This window comes from Tachypleus tridentatus, chromosome 6 (assembly GCF_004210375.1).
Source record: "Tachypleus tridentatus isolate NWPU-2018 chromosome 6, ASM421037v1, whole genome shotgun sequence".
In the NCBI taxonomy this organism is placed as follows: domain Eukaryota; kingdom Metazoa; phylum Arthropoda; class Merostomata; order Xiphosura; family Limulidae; genus Tachypleus; species Tachypleus tridentatus.
Window position 1 is genome coordinate 95,889,045 of NC_134830.1, and position 23,350 is coordinate 95,912,394.

At 30.5% G+C, this 23,350-nt stretch overlaps 1 protein-coding gene across 16 annotated transcripts in view; it reads left to right on the forward strand.

Moving 5' to 3' along the window:
• LOC143253090 (prestin-like) overlaps positions 1-22,189 on the forward strand; it is a 144,425-nt gene extending 122,236 nt beyond the window's left edge. For 13 of the 16 annotated variants that reach the window (XM_076506313.1, XM_076506315.1, XM_076506314.1 and 10 more), the window contains 4 exons: positions 10,873-11,001; positions 13,343-13,447; positions 20,053-20,125; positions 21,097-22,189. In XM_076506313.1, the coding sequence (XP_076362428.1) occupies positions 10,873-11,001; positions 13,343-13,447; positions 20,053-20,125; positions 21,097-21,188 (399 nt within the window). In that variant the 3' untranslated portion in view covers positions 21,189-22,189. Of the gene's footprint in view, positions 1-10,872; positions 11,002-13,342; positions 13,456-14,288; positions 14,465-20,052; positions 20,126-21,096 lie in introns of all 16 variants that reach the window. The other 3 variants (XR_013029367.1, XR_013029366.1, XR_013029368.1) reach the window with 3 other exon arrangements.
• The last annotated feature ends 1,161 nt before the right edge of the window (positions 22,190-23,350 follow it).

Below are 23,350 nucleotides of genomic sequence, written 5' to 3' on the forward strand. Positions count from 1 at the left end.
CAGACACACTGCTGTGCCACTGGGTGGTGGTGTTTTTTTTTTTAACTCAACAATGTACCCTGATAAGAGACTGATAAATTTATGGGGATACACGTCTAAAATTCGAAGTTTGATTCTTCGTGATAAATGCAGCAGATAGCCCAAAGTGGCTTTGTTCTAAAATAAACAAGAAGCCATTATATTACACTGAAAATGAGTAGTTAAGTTGACACTTCACCGTACAAAAGATGTCTCACACTAATTAGCTGCCTCAGGAAAGTGAGGAGATATCATGAAGACTTAACACTAATTAATTAATTAAATAATTCATAGTAAATTCATCCTAGAAAGGACGCTTAACTCTTATCTGTTAATGATTAATTAAATTATAATTAAACCAAGTCGAAAAAAGAATTATTAACGCTAATTCATTATCTGGTTAATTCTTTGTAATTAATTTGTGATAAAAGGATGCTAATCATTAAATTATTATTTATAAAATAATTAAAAATCCTTGACACAATAATTGTTTTTAGTAATTCATTTATTTTCTCAATTTTTCAAATTCATCTACATTCACGTCTATTAAGGACTTCATTTAATTATTATTGAATTAATTAATTTGAGTTGAGCGTCCTCTTTAGGGCGAATTGATTATACATAATTTAATTAACTATTGAATTAATAATTAATTATATTCATATTGAGACATGATTTTAAAAATTGTATCATGGTTACGAAGATAAACATTTTTTACTTTGCAATGCCATCTGCTGGCAGCTTTTTCACTATGGTTGCCCATCATGACTGCCGAGCAAAGCATCCCTCTTGTGACAGTTTTCAAAACTATGAAGTGTTCATATTCGATGACATCCTTCACCTCCCTGATGCAGCCAATTACAGCTTGACGCGGCTATCTTTGGATGGTGAAGTACCAATTAATTTTTAAAGGAGTAAATAACTTAATTGGTCGTGATATAATTCAAGTATTGATACAACTCAGATGCAAATAATACTGTTTACAAATTATTTACGTAATCAAAATGTTATTACACCTAATTCTTATACTGATATCATGTACTGAGCTGAGGTGGTTCGTTTTTTGTTCTGTACATATATCGCATTCCAAGAATGGTATTCAGGAACTCAGGATATAAAATCAGATAATCGTTACAATTACAAAATATTGGAAGACGTATCTATAGAATATAAATTACAATTACTTGTTATTGATTAAAATGAAAGAGTGTAAAACTCAAAAGTAAAATGCGAACAAAAATTTACTTTGTATACAAACAAAATACATCAAGTACAATTAGTTACAATAATTGCTGAGTTCTGCTGTTCACATTCTTTAAACTGGATTTTCATAATTCCGGACAATAACTCCATACAAATTCTAACATTTTGTTTCTAAAACATAAATCAAGAACTGGATAATATAATAAAATAATGGCTGTCTTTTACAGTACTATAGATTAAGCGTGTATTTGACTAAAGTATTTTACTAAACCACCAATCAGCAATTTTCAGGAAATTATGTATTAGTACTTGAAAAAATGCATTGTAAAATGAAATAGTTAACCTCAAATTACTGACTTATTTTCAAACTGTTCAATAACACTAAGGGCTACATATTGAATCGCGTGGTTCAATTCCCCGTCATGTCAAACATGCTCACCCTTTCAGCTGTGAGGGAGTTATAATGTTATGGTCAAGTCCAATATTTGTTGGTAAAAGAATATCCCAAGAGTTGGCGGTGGGTGTTGTTGCGTGCTCGCACTGCTAATAACCGTGTTTTGATACCCGTGTTTGGCAGAGCACAGATAGCCCGCTGTGTAGCTTTGAGCTTAATTCTAAACAAACAAACCATTGTCTCGTTTAATTTTTGGATTTTTTTGTTAATGAGCATAGCTTTAACACATTATCTTTTTTTTAAAATATTTGTTATTTGTGTGTATGTGATAGAAACTTTAAATGGGTTTTAATTTTCCGTGTTTATATAGGAAGTATTCTGCTGGAGCTGTTTTTCTGTTTGTTATAGATACATCATACACTAAAGTGTGTAACGCTCTCCCGGTTTCTTCTATATGTATATCTAACGTATTATAATTTATATCAGATGAGTCTTCGATTTATTATTTTACGTACGTAACGTATTACGATTTCAAACAATTGGAAATCTTAATTTTAAATTAGAAGTTATTTGATGTTTGATATGCATCAAGTTTATGATAATCGCCAAAAAGATTGTTACACGGTTTTCTTTCGTAATCAAACATGCTTGTCCTTTCAGCCATGGTAGCGTTATAATATAACTGTCAATACCACTATTCGTTGGTAAAAGAGTAGCCTAAGAGTTGGCGGTGGGTGGTGATGGCTAGCTGCCTTCCCTCTAGTTATTACCACCATCTGCCAACTCTCTCGTCTTACACTGCTAAATTAGGGACGGCTAGTGCAGATAGCCCTCGTGTAGCTTTGCGCGAAATTAAAAAAACAAACATTTTTGAAGACAAATATATTTTAATATACAAAGAACAATATAATTTATAATAACAGTTATTACAAATAACCATTTATACCAAAAATGTTACGAAATCACAAACAATGTTCAGTCTTCTACCTTGTCTAAAACTAAATATTTTATCGACGGTCCAGGTCGACAAATCGCAAATTACTTTTTGTTGATAAACAGGTAGACTTCACTTGATAGGAATGCTAGCTAGCTCTATTCTTGTTTGGCTTAATACGGTTTACGAGCTTCCTTTTTACAGAGGAAGATGCGATATATAATGTACTCGTAAAAGTACTAACGTACGAAATTAATTTTCTGAAGTTGAACGGTTTGTAATGTTCGAAATCTAGAAACGTTCCTGGTCAAATTCCGTAGTTTTCCGATTAATAAGTGTTAATTACTATTATAGCTTCCGAGGCTTACAGTATACTGGCTGTAGCGACCACCAATATATTCTGTTCTGTTTCTCGGCGTATTAGGATAAACAGTTTAAGGTGAAATTTTCAAATGTTTTAACAGTGTTTGAAGACACTTTATTTTATTTTATTTTTTTGTAAAACAAATATTGTTGATTCTTATTCTCGATAATCTTCTACAAATTTAAACAGGCGGGACCTGCAACAATATAGTCACATGCATCAAACTGAAACAAACATATAACGGTAAAATCATTGCACTACATGTGTTTCACATTAAATTTTTGATGTAGCTTATTTTATTAGCGTATCATTGTTTTCTGGCACATTTTTTGTGAGTAAGGAAGGGTAAAGTAATAGTTCTTTCAACGTTTTATCTGAGTTGAGCGCTATGTTGACTGTCTCCTGGGAGTTTTTAACAATTTATAAAGTTATCGAATCGGCCTGTGTGGACCTTGACATTAAAGAAACAATTATTTGAAACTGTGGATACAAATGGAATAACAAGTAGTGTAATGAAAATTTGTATATACATTTGACTTGTTTTAATAAATTATTTTAATCAAGTGGGCTGTGTTACTATTTGTTCATTGCTGAAATTTATTGCCATCAAGTCACAAATACCTACTGTAAAGAATCAGGCTATAAAAACCTAACAGTAAGAATACAGCTTCGAGATTTCGTTTCAAACCACAAAATGTTAATTATTCTTCACAGTAACGTAGACTATGCAGAAATCGTTAAATATCATAACCAGCTATGCTATAATTATAAAAGCATTTTTTTTACACCACAAAAATAGGAGTTTCAGGCGAACCCCCATGCGTAGAAACATTTCTTGATGTGTGCCCTATCTAGCGAAGCCCCAGCAAGAGAAACGGGCTTGGAAAAATAATGCCAATATTGAGGCATAAGACAGATTTCCTACCTGTGACCATTCCAAAAGCAAGTATAAAGCTGAAAGTTTCGGTAAACAACAAGCTAAGAGAGAGAAAGAAAACATAATATTTTTCTAAGAAGGACAACATAAATGAGTAAAGCCAGCATTGGTAATATATTTAGTGATGTACTGAATATATTATTAATATTTTCATACTGAAATTTTGTTCGTAATCTTGACCACAGCCTATGCTATCATAAATATTACATAAACAGCAAAATGTTGTAAATCACGTGATTTTCGGCATCCGCAAGCGGTCGCCATTATTATGTATTGAACTCTTAAAACCCGCCAGTCAAACTGATGATAAAAAAGCGATTACACCTCACAACTAATGGCCGTTTCCCATCTATACTAGATGTTTCGATAACGTTTTATTTTATTTGAATAAATTTATCAACCTAAGATGATCTAAACTTGATTTTTAACTTTGTTTGATTTTGAATTTTACCAACGAATAGTGGGATTGACCGTGACATTATAACGCCCCCACGGCTGAAAGGGCGAGCATGTTTGGCGCGACGGGGATGCGAACCCGCGACCCCAGATTACGAGTCGCACGCCTTAACGCGCTTGGCCATGCCGGGCCATTTTAACTTAGTACAAAAGTAGTTTACCAAACACACATATCATATCTGTCATATGTCCAGATAATATGTCGTTTTAGTCCAGATAAAATCCTGGGATCAAAATCTGTTAGTTTTTCTCGGTTTTTTTCATATAGCACAAAAAAATGCGTACGAGGTTACAATATCGTGGATGATTATTCCAAATTATATGAATATTGTCAAACTTTAATGCAGACTTATGTAGGTAAAATGCTCGCGTATGTATCAGGTCATCCCTTAAGTAATGTCCGATTTTAGGTTCAGAAAAAGAGAAAGGATTTCAAACGCTTTTAACGTTATTTGATCAGTAATGTATGCTCTATTATTATTAATTACTTCCTGCCAACGATTCACAAGCTCCTGGATGCGACTTCTATAACATTATTGGGGTTTGCAGGAAAACAATGTGGATAGTTTGACATCTTCATGTGTTCCAAGCTCTTTTCCATCAAGATTGTTCCGCAAACTTCGGAACAGATGGTAATGGATAATCAGATGGGGCAAGGTGTGGAAGTTGTTCCAAGTCTATCTCTCTAATCTTTGCAGATGTGATTTTTACTGTATGGGCCATGTACTATCCTAGTGTAACACAATACCTTTACAACTGATTAAAGTAGGCCTCTTTTCTTTCAGTGCAACATTGAAGCGTTCTAATTATTGACAATGGAAGTGTGATGTAATCGTTATAATGAGTGGCAGCAATGAGTGAATCACACCAACAATATCCCACCAAACGCTTAATAAGACTTTTCTAGGATGGAGATCCATTTTGGGCTTGCTATAGCTAGTTTACTTGCAATGAACCACTGTCTGCGGCTGTTAACATTTTTATAATGTGTCCAGTTTTATCTCCAGTCACTAACCTCTCCAAAAAAAGAAGTGAGTTACGTTCAAGAGAGTGCAGAGAAGTGCAAATGTCCGCTCTTGCTCTAAGGTTGACTTCTGTCAAATCATGGGAGGGCCATTTCTTAAGCTGTTGAAGATAACAGCGAATTGTTGAATGGGTTGAATAAAGCTTCTGTGCTAGTTCTTTAACTGTTACAGCACAATCTTCATCAAGTCATCATTAAACTCAACGGAACGACCTGAACGTGGCGCATCACTTAAGCTGCAGTCACCTGATCTGAACTTCCAAAACTACCTTCGACATTTTCTTTCATTGAGAGACTCCGCACCATAAGTCCCTTAAATGTTTCGTGTAGTTTCTGCTGCACTATTGTCTTTTTTAAATTTATAAAGCAATATATGCCTAATGTGCTTCCACATCCATCTTCATAAGGGTTTATTTGATTAATGATCTGAAAAAGTGGAGTTGGGTTAGTATCTTTTATTGTCTAAACATTTTTATACACGTCCTACTATATATTTTAGTCATTAAACAAAGACAGAAATGATGATGCACTTTCGGTATTAATTTTTCGGACCTTACTTATGGGATGGCCTGATACTATAAAACTAGATGTAAACATACAAGCCATTTTGATATTGCCACCATATCTACGGTGATGTCACCCTTTACATCTTAACATATTATAGAAGAAAAAAACAAAAGATTTCACTGTAATACCTTTGTCTAACAGTTCAGACCCGGCATGGCCAAGCGTGTTAAGGCGTGCGACTCGTAATCTGAGGGTCGCGGGTTCGCATCCCCGTCGCGCCAAACATGCTCGCCCTTTCAGCCATGGTGGCATTATAATGTAACGGTAAATCCCTCTATTTGTTGGTAAAAGAGTAGCTCAAGAGTTGGCGGTGGGTGGTGATGACTAGCTGCTTTCCCTTTAGTCTTACACTGCTAAATTAGGGACGGCTCGCACAGGTAGCCCTCGAGTAGCTTTGTGCGAAATTCAAAAACAAACAAACAAACTAACAGTTCAAACTTCGACACATATCAATGGCGGCCGCATGCGCACATTCTCCTCAATGAGAAATAGTAGTGACTGGCCAGTCAAGTAATATTTATATATATATATATATGCTATGATAATACGTTTTCTAACTCCTTTAAAAACGCTTATGAAAGATATTAAAAAGCGATTGGGTTTTTACTAACAAAGAAAACTCAGGCTAGATAACTTCAGTAATTAGTCTATTAAATATGACAATATGAGAATGATTTTGTTAATATATGGCTTGTTACCTGGACAGATAAAACAAATTTATAGCGATAAAAATTATTATGTTCGGTATATTTTTCTATTTAGTTACCAGTCATTTTTGTTCTTTTTTAGATTTCAAGGTTACTTCTTCCATCTATGCGGTGTGTTTTTTCTGATAGCAAAGCCTCATTGGGCTATATACTGAGTCCACCAATGCGGGTTTTTGTTTTTTGCTGGAGTATTAAATAAACCTATGACGTCATAATCTACTTGTACAGTCTGATGGGTTTATTTGAACATTGTGGTGAGGAGAAGGTTGTTGTCTTATTAGTTTGAAGAGAAAATTAAGATGCGTGTCAAATTTTAAAGGTATTTTTCAAAACAGTTAACAGTATACTAATAGAGGTAATCTGCGAGCCTTTGTTTAAACTTGAAGTTAAACTAAAATTAATAAATAAAAAAGCAGTTTTTCAGCAGTCTTTATCTTTTGATAAATTATTGTTACGTATGAATGTTAAATTTCTACTTCATTTTGAAAAGCATAAAGAATGATAAATCTCCTTGGCTAGATAATATTTCTTTAATTTATTTGATAGATAATCCACTTGCTGTTGTTTTTTTTGTAAGTCGTTGAACAGTGGGCAGTGGTCAAGAGGGTGGTTTTGTATGAGTGGTGAGAAATGCTTTGAAAGTCTGATTGAAGGTGCTTTGTAAAGTTATTTGAGAAAGTTTAAAAGTTTGTTAGATAGTCAGCATAGTTGTATTATGGGAAAATCTTTGTTTACTTCCTTCTAGTTTTTGAGGTTGCTGCTGATGTACTTGAGGGTATGGGTGTAAATTTGATGTATAATAATAAGAATATATAAATTTTCAGAAACCCTATGAGAAAGTGTTTGACAAAACAGCCACTTAAAATACTTGTTTAAAAAATGTTTCCCAGTAGGTATGTAGGATGTGGTATAGAAAATTGGTGAAATGGAAGAAAGCAGAGGGTTGTTGTAAATGGAACTCGGTCAAACTGGATTAATTATGAATAAGTGCCTTAAGGCTCAGTGTTATGAAGTTTGTCTTTTTTTTTTCTGATTTGTTTCAGTGACATAGATTAAGGAATGGTCAGAAAATTATTTGAATTTGCTAATGATATTAAGGATTTGGGTGTTACTAACTCTGAGGATGCTGGTGCTTTATAAAAGGGTGTTTTTTTATGATAATAACTGCAAGATAATGCATGTGGAATATCATGATGTGGAATATGAATATAATTTTATTAAAAATAACTTGAACAGTGTGATGGAAGACAAGGGCCTTGTTGTTATAGTTGACCAGTTTTGTACATCATTCAAGCAATATGCTGTTGCAGTGAAAATGTGATTTTTTTATTGCATCTCCAGAACTATTGAGTATAAATCTAAAGAGGTTGAAATTTCATTGTTTAGGTCTTGGATATGACATTATTGGAAATGGTTCAGAAGAGGTCGACTTGGATGATATTTGGGATGGAAAGGTTATAATACAAGGACAGGTTAAGATGTCTTAAAATGTTCTTTCTTGTTAAAGAAAAGATTAAAAGGAATCTCTGATGTTAAGGTTTTTAAGGGTATTGATATTATTTGATCCCTTTTTTTATTTGTACTTAATGGTGATAATGGCAGGACTATAGAACATACAAATCTCGACAGGGTAAACATCATCTTTAGCTAACAAAACAAAACTGTTTTAGCTAAAGATGATGCTTACATTCTCAAGATTTATTAAGCTTTTCATGAAATTCTCTTAATAGACATTTGAATGGTAAGAGCTGACACTGAGTGTTTTAAAGTTTAGTGGATGAGATAGTTTATGTATCTGTATGTATCATTCTGTAAGCTTTCAAAAGCTACTCTTAAGTTAACAGATTGTTATCAATTCTGAGATAATTCCTCGATTTAACTTTGCAATGAAACTATAAGTGAAGCTTAAGCAATGTTATATGAACTTCCTATTTCAAAATTTCTTTAGATACTCTCTCCAACCTAGTTGGACTTCTCAAAAACACATTTTGCTGAAGTCCACATTATTTTCAAATCAAGCAAATCTTTGGTTGTAATTATTCTAAAAGCACAATTAAAGCTAATTTGTATTGAAACACATTTCAATAGTTTTTATTGTTCATAGAGCCTACTTAAATCATTTTGAATTAGAATACTCTCCTTGTATCAGCTTTTCTGTGTAGCTGAGCTTGCATTTGCTGTCTATGTTCCATCTTTATCACTTTTATAGACAAAAACCTTTTGATATTTTGTTTATACTGGAGTCTTTCCAGTATTGTTTTACTCATGATGCTAAGAAATTGTGCAAGATCTAAAACTGAGAAATTCCAGATTGTTTCATGGATTCCTTTTAAAGGATATTAAAATTTATTGACATGCATTTTGTTTAATTATTTTGCATAGCTTTGGGACTAAGTCTTACTAGCAGTGTTAAACTTGATAAATAAATGGCTTGTGATGTAGTTATAAGTTAGCTAAAAGATAATGCCTGGTCTTTTGGGTTTTGTAAATTTTCATATTTGTATCAGATAGAACAATAGTCATGTTTAGCATTTTATTAAACTGAAAGAGGTAAATAATGATAGACATACATGTAGCTTTGATATTGGTTACCACTCCACACTGCAGTAATAACAGCATACTTTAATCTACCCAATTCTTTCTGACACTTTTTTTTTTTAATTAATGACTGTGTTATGCATAGGAAACATTATAAAAAGTTAACTCGTCATTCAAGCTAGGTAAAGTATCATAAGTTATGACACCTTATAATATGTAACATTTACTTATGAAATGGGACATCAGTAGAATATAACAAATTGAATATGTATGACAATTTGCAATTTTATTCTTAATTATATTACAGGTAAACAAATCTGAATACTGTATTATTAAAAACTGAAGTACAAATAAATTATTTAAAATGTTACAAAGAAAGAAAAATCCAAATGAGTGAAGACAAGAACTATTGTAACTTAACGACATAAATTTTTAGAATTTCATTATGATAAATGTATTTAAACAGTGCTAGTAATTATATGTAATTACTGTTTTAATTTCCTAATATATGATCTAGATTAAGTTTTATTTCATTGGCACAACATGAAATATTAATTTGGTTAAATTCTACAATATCATTGTACCAGAATTTCATGCAGAGATTAATTGCCAAAAAATGCTTTAGAATAACTGCATTATAGATTATGCTCTTTTTTCTTTTTTCATAAGTACAACTTGCAAGTCTATTAATCATTTAAATTCTGTAATATATTGCCATTGTCTAATGTGTAGATTAACTGTAAAGTAGTTGCATGGCAATCTGAGGGAGAATACTGTTAAACTAAAGTAAAAGATATTGACGAGTTCACAGTAAACCAAATAATTGTTTAGTGGTTTAGCAACAACACTCATTGAATCAGGTGTGAAAAATATAAGTCTGATGAATGCAAGCTAGAAAGTTGTAAGGTGTGTACATGTTAAAACAACTGAGAAATGTTGTACTTCTTTTATTGTTCAGTAACAGACAAGGAAAGAACGTATTTATATATGGTCCTATATGTATGGAAAATTCAGTATGTTATGATATGTTTTGTAATGACTTAATATCTTTTCAAAATATAGTAGTACATGTCAATAAACTAATTACTGCCATCATTAATGTTTAGTGTTGGACATATTTCCATCACAGAGTAAACACTTTCACAGGGGATATTTCTTGTTAGAACATGCAACTGTTTAAATCTTGTACATGTGGCTATATTTTTCATTATGGACAGCTCACTTAGTGGATTAATTGTAATTAACTTCCAAGGAAATTGTTTTAGTAAAATAAATATGTGAAGGAAAACTCATTAAGTTAATTTATTATCTTTCTTTGGCTTACATGTAATAGAAACCATTATTAACTTCCAAGACAAAAAGCCCCTAGCAGCCTTAAGGCACAACTAAACATTGTGAGACAAATTTTGAATTTATAGTCCAGTATAACTGCACAAGGAAGATTTATGGTAAATAGTTTTGAAAAAAGAAAGTAATTCCAGGTTTCAGAGGGATATCAACAATTTTGTCAGATTCAGATATGTGAAATTTATGAAACAAACTGCAGATAATTGAATACTGCAGTTTCTGACATCACCAATATCAAATATCCACTGAGAATATTAAAGATAACTTATTGATGTCTAGGATCTTGTGGGATTTGAGATATTGGAGAGGTTTTTTTTTTAAATTAGTTACTTAATAACAGATTGAACAGAAAATTTTTAACAATCATGTATTTATATATTTAGGCACTTTATAAAAGTATGGATGAATTACATAGAGCCCAAAAAGCAAAGGAGGAAATTGGCAAACCTTCCATCTTCTCTAAGATAATTAAAAGGGAACTTCCAGCTGATATTATTTTTGAAGATGATCAGGTAATCTGTATTGTTATTACTGTAAAAGCTATACATAATATGAAAGTTATTTTAATGAAGCTGTGAGGTTTTGTCAGTGTTGTTTTTTATCTCTGTTGGAACCTAAGTTATTTTTATTTGCCTATTTCAACACAAAAGGTTGTTATAAAGAATATATATTTAACATAAAAGTATCAAGTTTAAATTGATTGAGACTATAATTATAGATGCAGTCATATGTTTAGTCTGTAAAACAATGCTTGAAAGCAAAGATCTATTCAAACACCAAAGGAACACAAGTCAGATCTCCTTTTGCTGTAGGATTATTGCCAAAAACAGACTATTCTTGAACTAGGTATTCAGAAACATTTGTCATTTAACATTAATCTGTATTGTCAGTAACAGTCCAAGGGAGTACATCTACTATTAAGATGATCTGTTACTATGAGCTGCTGATGAATGACCAGTAAAAAACAGTTGTATAAATTTAGATAATACACAAGATGTCGCACCATGTCCAAACTTGTTCTTTTTTTCCTTTGGTCAGGATTTCATGAGAACAGAAACAAGTAATCACAAATACATTCCAGATGCATACATGAAAGCATAGTACTAGTAGTTTTAGTATGTGGAATAAATGACTTGAAACTTTTGACATCTAATAAGTTGCATATCATCTGTTGGTCTTTGAAATTTATAGAATTTTTACACTGGTACTACATAATGGTATGTTAATGCATTTTAGTAGCCTGTTGTTTTCTCTAAGTATTTCACTAATGTTTCATTTTGTCACCTGGTTTATCATAAATTCCATCATATGCAAAGTTTCAAATCTTTATTATAATTGTATGCACAATTATATACCACAAACATTATTTTTTACTAGGCCTTTTAAAGATTATATTGCACTGCAGGTTATACATAATTGATCACTGTACATTATATATGTTTGTGTTTTTAATACAAACTTCCAAAATTCCCATTTAAAACAAACAAATTAAGTTAAATTAATTTTATCAAGATTGTGATGTGTTAATTTTTCTGTTTCAAAGTAATGTGAAGGCATTGTTGAACTTTCAAACTCTTACATTATGGTGAAAAAAAAATCTTCCTTTTTTATTATTTTTAATTATTTTGTTGCATGTATATTAAATTTACCTTAAACAAATTATTAATCTTTTTCCTATGCCTTGTGTTGCAATTTTAGTTTATATGTAATCAGTTGTGAAAATATGTTTCTGTAATATTATTCTATATGATATCAAATACAATGTAGAAGAAAACTTTATCATGTTTTAGTTTGCTGCTTTAATAGAATGATTGATGCTTGTAAATTTTGATATATATATATAATTTGTGTGTATTATTGATTTAAAATTGTATATTTTATTTACTTGTATATTTATTAACAGACAAAACTGCACAGTGACTTTCTGAACACCCTGTGTATTAAATGTCTGGCTTGAGTAAGTGGATAAGTGCTTTATGATAATGCTATGTCATCTGTTATGGTTTGAGATATATCAGTAACTGTCACACCTTCCACTTAGTCACAGATTTTGGAATTTAAAAACTGTGATGTTACAAATATAAAACATGCAATACACAAAAATTTATTTGGCACCAAATAATACAATTCCACAAATTATAAATTACAAGGTAATATTATGTAAAAACAATTTTTATACCTATTTCAGCACTAAAAATACAGTTACATGATTATAAAATAAAAATGTAACACAATGTAAAAAATTTAGGCTATTTAACACCAAAGGAACCCAAGATTTGTTTGTACTGCCAGCCAGCTGCCATCCATTTGGTAAGCAGGAGAAAATTAGGGATTAGGAATAATGGTGAATATCCTTACTAGCTTTGCTGTAACTTTAACACAAACAAGCAAACATGATGTTCTAATAGTTCTGGTGAGCAAGTCTGATGTCTGGGATCCTTCAATGATGGAGCAACCAGCCTGAAGCTGAATGAACATGAATTTTTCGAATAGTAATAATAAGAAATCATAATATTTCTACTGCTTAGATAGTTGAAATCATCAACAATTACAATAACAGGAAAACCTTGTTTTGATTAGTCGAGTATTTTAATTAGATTAATCTTTTGGTTCACAAATTATGTAATGCTAATCTACGTAATTGTTACTTATGCATAATCAATATTATATTAATTATACACGTTAATCACCTAACTCTGTCTATGTCTATGTAAACAAGTTAATTATAAATTTGGGTGTATTGTAGTTTATTCTACATTCTAGAGTCAAAACTTTAGAAAATAGCTTAATTTCAATGTAAGTGTAAATATATAGTTTTTCTGTATTGTCTCATGAAGTTTTTTGTTTTTTTAGTGTATTGCATTTCATGATATCAACCCTCAGGCTCCTAGTCATTTCTTAGTTGTTTCCAAGAAACCAATTCCAATGCTGGATGATGTTCAAGAAGAAGACACCAAGGTACTTTGGTAAATGCAGTCCTGTGCCATTTAAGAAGAAAAAAAACAACAAACTTTTGTGTGCTTCAGTTTATTACATGCAAAATATTTGTTGCTAAATTTTTTAGTTGAATAAAACAACACAGTTCTATGTTACTAAACTTAGAGAGAATTAATGTACTTTTACTCAGAATAGGCTATCCATAGCCATGTAGCTACTACATATGTTTTTATATTACTTATAATTCATAACATAAACCAAAGTTAAGAACAATAAGGGAGCTGTTGATTCATCTCTGCTACTGAATTTTGGGAAAAATAGAACAAAGCCAGTCATTACCATTCAAGTATTTATCACGCCTTCCCTTAAACTCTCTTAAATTAACTGCATCTGACACATATGAAAGTAACCCATTCCAAAGGTAAATTACTCTGTTAGAAAAAATAAAATTAACTTGAAGATGATTCAAGCTATGTCAAAATTTGTATTTTTATATATATTTATTAGTCATATCATTCTGACCAGTAAGTATAGTTAAGGTTATTTCCATCAAAATTGTGCTTATAATTCAAATTATAATGGCCACTTTGGAATTAATATGGTTAAAAGCCATTTGCTATTTATTTGCTTAACTCTCCAAGTAATTCAAATCTTGTTGTAAAGCATCAGAATTCTCCTTATAGCAAGGAGCACTCAAGACCGTATAAATGAATTTGGGTAATTTATTGACAATTCCTTCATTTGTATCATTAATGTAAATAAATGAAGGTCTTAATACTGAGCTCTAAGATATCCCATTTGTAACAAACTTCAATTTTCACTGAACACCATTTATAACAATGCTCTGTATTCTTCCATATAGCCACTCTTCTGTCCAAGGAGTCAACCTTTCCCTTGCATCTACAGAGATAACTTTTTTAAACTAGTTTTTGATATGCACCTTGTTTAAGTACTCACTGAAGTTTCAGATGTACAAAATTCACACACTCATCTTCTTAAGCAGCAAGATTTTCATAAAAATGTCAATAGATTAGCAAGGTAAGATCTTCCCCTAGTGAAACTGTGTTGGCCATTTAGTTTTTTACAGAAAGCTTTTTAAATGTATTGCATGATATTATATGTTGTTTTGTAAACGTATATTTTTAATAGTCCCATCAAATTGAATACCTCAGGATAAATCAGGGATTGGGCCTTTTTATTTTCTTGTTTACATAAATGAAAATAACTGATATTATTGAGATCTTTGTGGAGGATATTGAACACATATTTCTAGCTGTATTGAGGATGCTTAGATACTATATAATAACTTGTAAGAAGGGCTCATTTTAACTAAATTCCATAAATAATATATCTCTTCCACCCAACAAACCTATGATCCAATTAACTCATTCTCAACGAATTTTCCCATGGTTGTCATTAGCTGGGACAACAGTAAGTCTATGGATTTACAACTCTAAAATCAGGGGTTTGATTTCACTCAGTGGACACAGCAGATAGTCCAAAGTGTTGTTTTTTTGTTTTTTGAATTAAGCACAAAGCTACACAGTGGGCTATCTGTGCTCTTCCCAGCATGGGTATCCAAAACCTGTTTGTTTGTTTTTAGCATTGTAAGCCTGCAGACATACCGCTGAGTCACTGGGGAGCAGCCCAAAGTGACTTTACTATAAGAAAACAGTTTACATCGTCAGGAATCGAAGGGCATGTCATAAAATTTGTAAACTTGCATTCAGAATTTTATTTACTATTTTATAAATGTATGTCAACACATTTGTAGGTTATAATTTAAATTTTAGTATTATACATTAGTTAATTTCTTAATTTAAAAGTGTTAAATAAGCATCTAAATATCTGTGTCACATGGTATGTTGGATGTAGCACTGGTTCAAATTATATTTTCAATGTTTAAATACAATGTCTATAGTTTATGAATTAGAAACTCAAATTACCAATATTGACAACCTAGAATATAAAGCAATAACCATCTAGTTTTTTTTATTTTCTGAGATATATTCAGTGAATCAAACAAGGTGGCACAAACCATCTCTTCGATTTTTGGAAATACTTGCTTACATATAACTACTTCACTCTATTAATGTGTGTGTGTGTTTGTGTGACCAACTGAAATCTCAATGTCCCACATATGGTTTTCTCGCTTTCTATGAAGTGTTCATGGAAGGTTCTATTCCTTTTCAGGGTAGAATTAAAGCAGAAAGGTAAGAGATAGTAAAGCTTGAAATATCATATTTTTTTTTACCCACATACGTCTTAGTGACTAAGCCTGATAAATTATAGTGGAATTCTGTGATATTGATATAGTAATTTTTTGTTAGTTCCAAATGCCAAATAAAATCTTTAAAAAAATTGTTTTACATCCTCCATATGCAAAATTTGACAAGGCTTGGCAAATTACAGCAAGCAAATACAAAATCTGTAAGTATAAGAGATCATTATTTTCTATACTTTATTTACTGTTCTATGTTTTAAGACAAATAACTAAAATTTATTAACTTATTTTAAATAGTAACAAATATACACATGTATTATAACCAAAATAAGACTATACTTTACAAAATACTGGTCTGTTAGAACAAAGTAAAAACAGTTTACTTTGTAAAGGCCAGTTTTATACTATTTGGATGCATTAACAAGAGTCTTTCTTTCTTTCTGTATATGTATGTATATATAAAGAGAGAGAGAGAGAGAGATAACATTTTGAAACAGCATGGGACCTATTGGTCAATTTCAGCTGTTCCATCCTCTAAACAAAATTTAAAAAATAAATCTGAGGGTTGCAGGTTCGATTCTTTATTGCACCAAAAATGCTCCCCCTTTCAGCCAAGGGGGTGTTATAATGTTATGATCAATCCCACTATTTGTTGGTAAAAGAGTAGCCCAAGAGTTAGTGGTGGGTGGTAATGACTAGTTGACTTTTCTCTAGTCTTACACTGGTAAATTTGAGATGGCTAGTGCAGATAACCTTCGTGTAGCTTTGCTCGAAATTCAAAAACAAACCATACTTTTGCAAGGACGAAATCCTCATTTATTTCAAACAAGTCCCACTTGTGGCAAATGTCTTGTTCAGTTGATATTTCAATAGAACAATTTACACAATTGTACAACATGGTTGAATGCGTGTAATTCTTCACTAATTTCAAAAGCTACATGTTGCTCACTTTTTATTCAAAGATTGTGTACAAATTTCTAAAACAAACAAAAATAAAAGAAAAAATCTTAAAGCCATCCCTTATCATTCATGTACTTAAAAACATCTAAAGGCCAACTACCTATGTATAATGTTTTAAGACTTAAGCTATTTGACTAAGCATGTGTGGTTTCGTGTTATAACTTGCAGTCATTCTAGAACAAAAAGGTGCAAGTTGTATCTATTTCCTAAATTTGTATGGCAGTTACAAGGTTGGTCAAATTGACTAAGCCCATAAATAGCTACAATAGCAAAAATAACAGATAAAATATGTTTTTTTGTTAAAAAAAAAATAATAATCGGTAGGTATAGAGCTTTCTCGTGTGAAATTTGAAATTTTTCTGATGTATAAAAGTATTTTTAATCTTAAAATCAAATTACTATGAATCAACATTCAAAAAGGTGTTCAAGGACAGCCGTGAAGGACCAAATGGTACCTTGATGCCTTTATGTTGAACAATTTGGCTGTTAGAAAGTTGTTTTTAAGAATGATGTTTTTTATTTCAAATGTTAAAAGTGCTTGTGATACATTTATTTGTTCTTACACAAGTTATCTTAAAGAGCTATATATAGTACATATCCACATCGGTTTTTTGTTCTATTCCCTACTGCATTACATCAGGTGATTTTATTTATTTTTTTACTAGTACAATAATTATTGTAAAAGCTGACAAAAACAATTCGTAAGCAAAATACACAGGAACCCCTCAGCAGTAAAAACTGAAATTAACTTCAACACTGATTATTTTGTATACATTTGTTTTCTGTAACATGTATTATTAGGAATCATAATAAAATTTGACCCATAAAGTTTTGTTATTTAAAAGCCAATGACCCCCATTGATAAATCTATTGCTAAAATCCAGTTTTTTATGTTGGATTGAAGGTACTGTATTAATAATGTGCATAATTTTGTGGCAAGTTGTTTTGTTGTGAAGCCATTAGCATTCTTTTGGATGTAATGTGCTTGAAGTTCCACTTATGCACTTTTCATCTACTACTGCATTAAACATAAAGCATACAACACTTGGATATTTATCAAATCATTTTTACATTTATTTCTTAAAACTTGTTAGTGCTGAGGCTAAGTTTCTAGTATATCTGATTACCATTTAATTATTAATTACTAAGGTTATTGCCTTTACTTTTTATTGTACTTGCATGAAAATATTACTAAATACTAGTAGTTTTCACTTCAATGGACAGATCCCACCTGTTTCTAGAGTGAGACATTTTGGCTCAGGCCTATATTGAGGCAAAATTTTTCACTTGAGAAACGGGTGGGATCTGTCCATTAAAATGAAAACTACTAGTATTAGTAATAATTTCATGTAAGTACAATAAAAAGTATAAATCTTTGGCTTTATAAGGTATACATTGCCCAAAACATTGCTGGATCTAATTTTAATTTTATTTTGTATACATATTTATGATTAGATAAGGAGTCATTATGAACTTGGCAAGAAATAATGTTTTGTAGACAAACTACCTATAGACTTTTTAAAAATACTCATACCAATTGTCTTTCATGTTGTTTTTTTTTGTTTAACCATGTTGGATTAAAATTTGCACAGTATTAGTCTTCAAATTCACTCGCCTAGTTAATGAAAGGTAACTTTGTCGTTTGAAAGTATTACGTATTAATACAATGAAGATATGTTGAAATGGTTTCTTATCATAAATCCAATAAAAAGTATATTTTTTGTATAAAACCTTAACCTCTAGCTGTGCAGGTGCTGTTGTATTAAGTTGTTTTTACATGTTTTAATCATTTGGGTGTTTCTAATGTTAACAATATACTGTCATTTTGCTTGAATGACTTGAATATAGCAATAAGTATCTTAGAAATGAGGCTTTCATAATGTTAGAGTTAAAAAATATTCACATTTACACTAAACACTGGTAATAAACATTACATACTTTTGGGATGTGTGATGCTTCTTCATCATCTATTTGTGCAAGACCAACAGTCATTAAAGTTTTATAAAAGAAATTTCAGCTTAAAAACATAAGCTAAAACTAAGTTTTAAATAATATATCAAGGTTTATTCAAATACTGTTATTCTTTTGCATTTTTACATTTATTTTGATGAAACAAATTTTCATATAAGGTACATAATTTTGATGAGTTACTTTTTAGAGCAAACATAAAATTACCCTAAAACTATTAAATTAGTGACCAGACTAAGCACATATTGTGTATTTCTAGAAGAAATATGATATGAATTTTCTAAAACCTGTAGTACATATTGAAAAGCTCTAGGGTGCATATGCATCCTTGAAAAGGAGCCTTTTAATTTTTTCAAAAATACATGAAAATATTATAGTAACAATATATGAAATTGAGTGTAATAAGTTTTTCTTGTTTTTTTTGTCTGCATTTATATGTTGAACAAATAAGTGGGAATTTTATAAACTTTCAGTGGAATCCACTTAATTTTGATGTAGATTTTAGCTTCCAAAACATTCTTGGAGAAACATTTTAGGAGTGTTTAGAAAGTATTTGAAAAGTGCTGGAAGGTGATTATGAACAATTCAGTGTGAACAGTGGTAAGCTCCAATATAATGTACATATCCCTTTGTGTGGTACAACAACTACATTGAGAAATGAACTGAGGTGTGATGCTTGAGAGGTATATGATAATGTATGGTTCACTTCAAAAACATTTGTGTACTAACATCTGACTTGAATAATAAGTAATTACTGTGGAGTTTTTGGAAGTTTTAAAATAATATTTCATTACTAACTAATTGAAAATAGAATAGTGTTAGAAAAAGAATTATCAGCATTATCTGTATGGTAATACCATATGTTGTTATTTCTGCAAGTGGATTCTAAGGTTATAAAAACATATAATTCAGATACCTTTATTTTTATTATTAACCATAGAAAAACTGATACGATCTGAAATACTGTATTTTTTATACACATTTTTTCTTATTTATGTGCAAAGTTGTTTGTGGGTCCATAATTTTATTAGTTACAAAATCCCTGATAACATTAGTTTCACACACATAAAAAATTGCAGTTAATCCCACTAATTAATGCTGGGGGGTTCACTGTATTTTAAATATGAAAGAATTGAATTTACCAGCCCACCCATTTTTTGGTGAGTTCTTAACACCAAGTAATGTAGTGAGTGGTTAAACACATAAAATAGTTTAATGTAATATACAATATTTGAACCTCTACAAGGAGTGAGTAATATAAAAAGTTTGTAGTTTGAGGGTTAACATTCTTCACACTAAACTCTTAAAATGGGTTTTGTTAGTTAAAACTCCTGAAAAGCATTCACCTACAGTTTAAATAATAAAAATGCAGTTTTTTTTTTAAATCAGTGATATTAAACTTTTAAGTTTATTTAACTTTTCCTCATTAGTGAATTTTGGCATTTTAGATGTTTGGTAAATTTGTGTTTTTCAGATTTTAGGTCACATGCTGATAGTTACAAAGAATTTAGCAGCTCAAGAAAAACTGGTAAATGGTTATAGAATAGGTAAGTTTTTTAATGCTAATTTTTGATGAGTTCCTGTTCCATATGCAAATTAAACTGGCTTCATAGCATTGCTAATTCTATTGTTCAGTTTGTGGAGAACGAAAGATTATTGATTGTATGACTACAAAACCAAATGTATATAACATAGAATTAGGTAGGAATGAGCTACAAATATTTAATCTACATGTTCTGCATTTAGCAATGCTACCTAGTATTTTGTAAGGTTCAAAAAATAGGTTTTATTATTCAATATGGTATTAGTTTTGAATTGATGACTCCTAAAAATGTGTGATATTCATGTAAAAAGAAAAAAGTAGTTTTGAAATGTTAGAAAAAAATAAATGTCAGTTATAATGTTTGAACAGCAGTTGCATAACTTTTGCATTACTATTCAAAATGACTTGCTTTTGTATTTTTTTCCCCATTTTTTATAAACTAATAGAAAGTCATATGATTCATGTGTATGCATCAGAAAATATTATTCTATAAAAGATACAAAGGTGGGGCATACATTGTCTGATTAGTTCATGAGGCAGCTTTTCCACATGAGTAACAACTTTGAATTATTGTTTTATCAGGACAAAGTACTTTTCAGCAAGTGGTCATAAACCATGAATGGAAGGTTATATTTGACCATTATAAGTGTGATAATCCTTATATCCAACTAATATTAGAGTTTATAATATTTTATGTATTAGTCTTGAAGATACTGAAAGGGTGTTATTGGTCATTCCTACCTTGAAAGAGATATTGTATCATTTCAGTTCTGTAGCTGTATCCTGGCTTATTCCTATTTGTGTGCTGGTGTTATTGTTAATGTGTTATTTGACTGAAACCTTAAAAATAGGGAATTGCATTTGTATATTTCACCTTTTCTCCTTTAGATGATAAATTGAATGTAGTTTTTTGCATACACACGTATGCATACGTATGTAATTATTTTCTCAAATAAAAAACTTTTTCAAATACAGTGATCAACAATGGGGAACAAGGTTGCCAGTCAGTATACCATCTTCATATCCATGTAGTTGGTGGACGACAGATGGAATGGCCACCAGGATAATTCTCTCAATAACTTTTGTGTTTGCCTCACTTAGTAGGATCTCTATAACTGTGAAATGAAGATAAATACAAACAGTTTTACTGTTTCATTATATGCTATGTGTAGTAATTAATGGACACTGTAGAATAACATGATTTTGTGTTTAAGTAGAATTTTGAGGTAGTTAATAAAAGGTACAACTTAATAGTTCAATTCAACACTTGGTAATATAACAGATGCCAGTAGCTTTCAATATACTTTTATTTTAGGCTTTAGATAATAATTACGGTTAATTTATAATTTTGCTTTATAATTTTTTGTTAAGTTATAACATTGTTTACGTTTTTATTTACAGAAATACATGACAGTATATTACCACAATTATTTTTAAATATTAATTAATATCTAGTCACTGTTAAGTTACTGTGATTTAGTGTTGTAGATTTGCTCATATCTGTCATGTTAGTGTTACTTGATACACCTTTTTTCATTTTTCAACTAGAAATAATATGAAAATTTGATAAATTTTGCTTAAATTGTTTTCTGGTTGTATACATTTAGTTTATTTTTGTGTAACATTTTATTCAACTTGCACCATAATTCTTCATTATATAATTTCTTTTCACTAATTTTATAAACCTGTTAACAGAATTGCATGAATGTACTTTATTTTCTGAAACTTCATTTGTGAATCAACTTTTTCATTGCTCTACTGGTATTTCTAATAAATGTTAATATGAACAACATACTTTTGTTTTTGCTGAGCCTTGTGTATATGTAAATGTAATATAATCAAATCTCTTAGGCACTTTACAGTTTGCGCAGTGAATTTTTACACCATTTATTTGTTTTGTATAAACAATAAATAGGCTTCATAATTGTTAAGTAAAAAAAAAGTTATATGTAGTTAATGAAATGAAATTAATTTATATTCATATGCATTGTTTTAGTTTAACTTGACAATTATACATTGGCAGATGTTTTTGTAGTTTTTTTGTTCAAATAAATATATTCTGCACATATAACTGTAAGTAGTTTATTTTTACACAAAAAAATTAAAATAGTATTTACAGTACTCTTAACTTGGTTCCTGTAAACAGTTTCTCTAATCATTAAAATAATAATTTTACTTTGAATTATTGTAAATCTTGAACATTTTTTTAAAGTTGAAAGTTAGTCTAATTTGCAATTAACCTAATTTAAAATATTTTTATGTTTAGAATGCACCTAGACACAACAGAATGCTCTGAAATACAATAAGGAAGACACATTATCAAAGAAAAATAATTTTCCAATAATTTTAAACTATTTCTCTCAACTTTGTGTGTAAAGATTTCTAAACAAGAAAGTCTTGTTTCCTTTTACAGGGAAATGGTATTTAATGTATTTAGAAATATACATCACATATTCTTAGTTATTACATATTTCTAGAAAGTTACTTGAATGTTTTATATTAAAATTAGCTTTGTTGGCCCTCTTAAAAAATTATGGATTTGAATTTTGTAAAGAATACCCAGAGGGTCACCCTTCCTTTGGCAAAATTTGTGCACCAAACTTCAGCCTTCATCATAGAACAATAATATACACAAAGTGAGAAAATAAAAACAATTTTACTGCAGTCTCAAAAACTCTAAGATTAGCACAATTTAAAAGTGACTCAATATAATCTCACCTGCACACACACACACACACACACACACACACACACACACACACAAACTGACATCTGGCTTTTATATTTTAGACCAACTATCTGGGGTGGTAATAAATAACTAAGCAGTAGGAATCAAAGGAGTTTTTAACCCTGTAATCTCCCTTGATATGTAAAGTTCAAATAATTTTTTGCATTTTTAAGTTTGAATCAAATATATAGTTTTGTTGCTAAGGGAGCATTATCAAAAAACAAATGGCATATGTACATGTAAGATTTATACTTGAGCACAAAACTAAACAAATCTGCCCTATTATATTTAACAATTGTGTTGAAATTTGAAAATGTTACTGCTTTTGTTTGTTCTAGTTAGTTTCCATTAATGCAAGTATCTTTTTAATTTGAGCTAATCATATTTTACTGAACTTTCTTCTTCATATGTTTTAGTTGAGAACCATGCCAAACAAAACCTTAGAGAATTTGCAGAGCAAAGTAATAACCATTTAGATTTCAAAATAGGTATTTCAAGGTG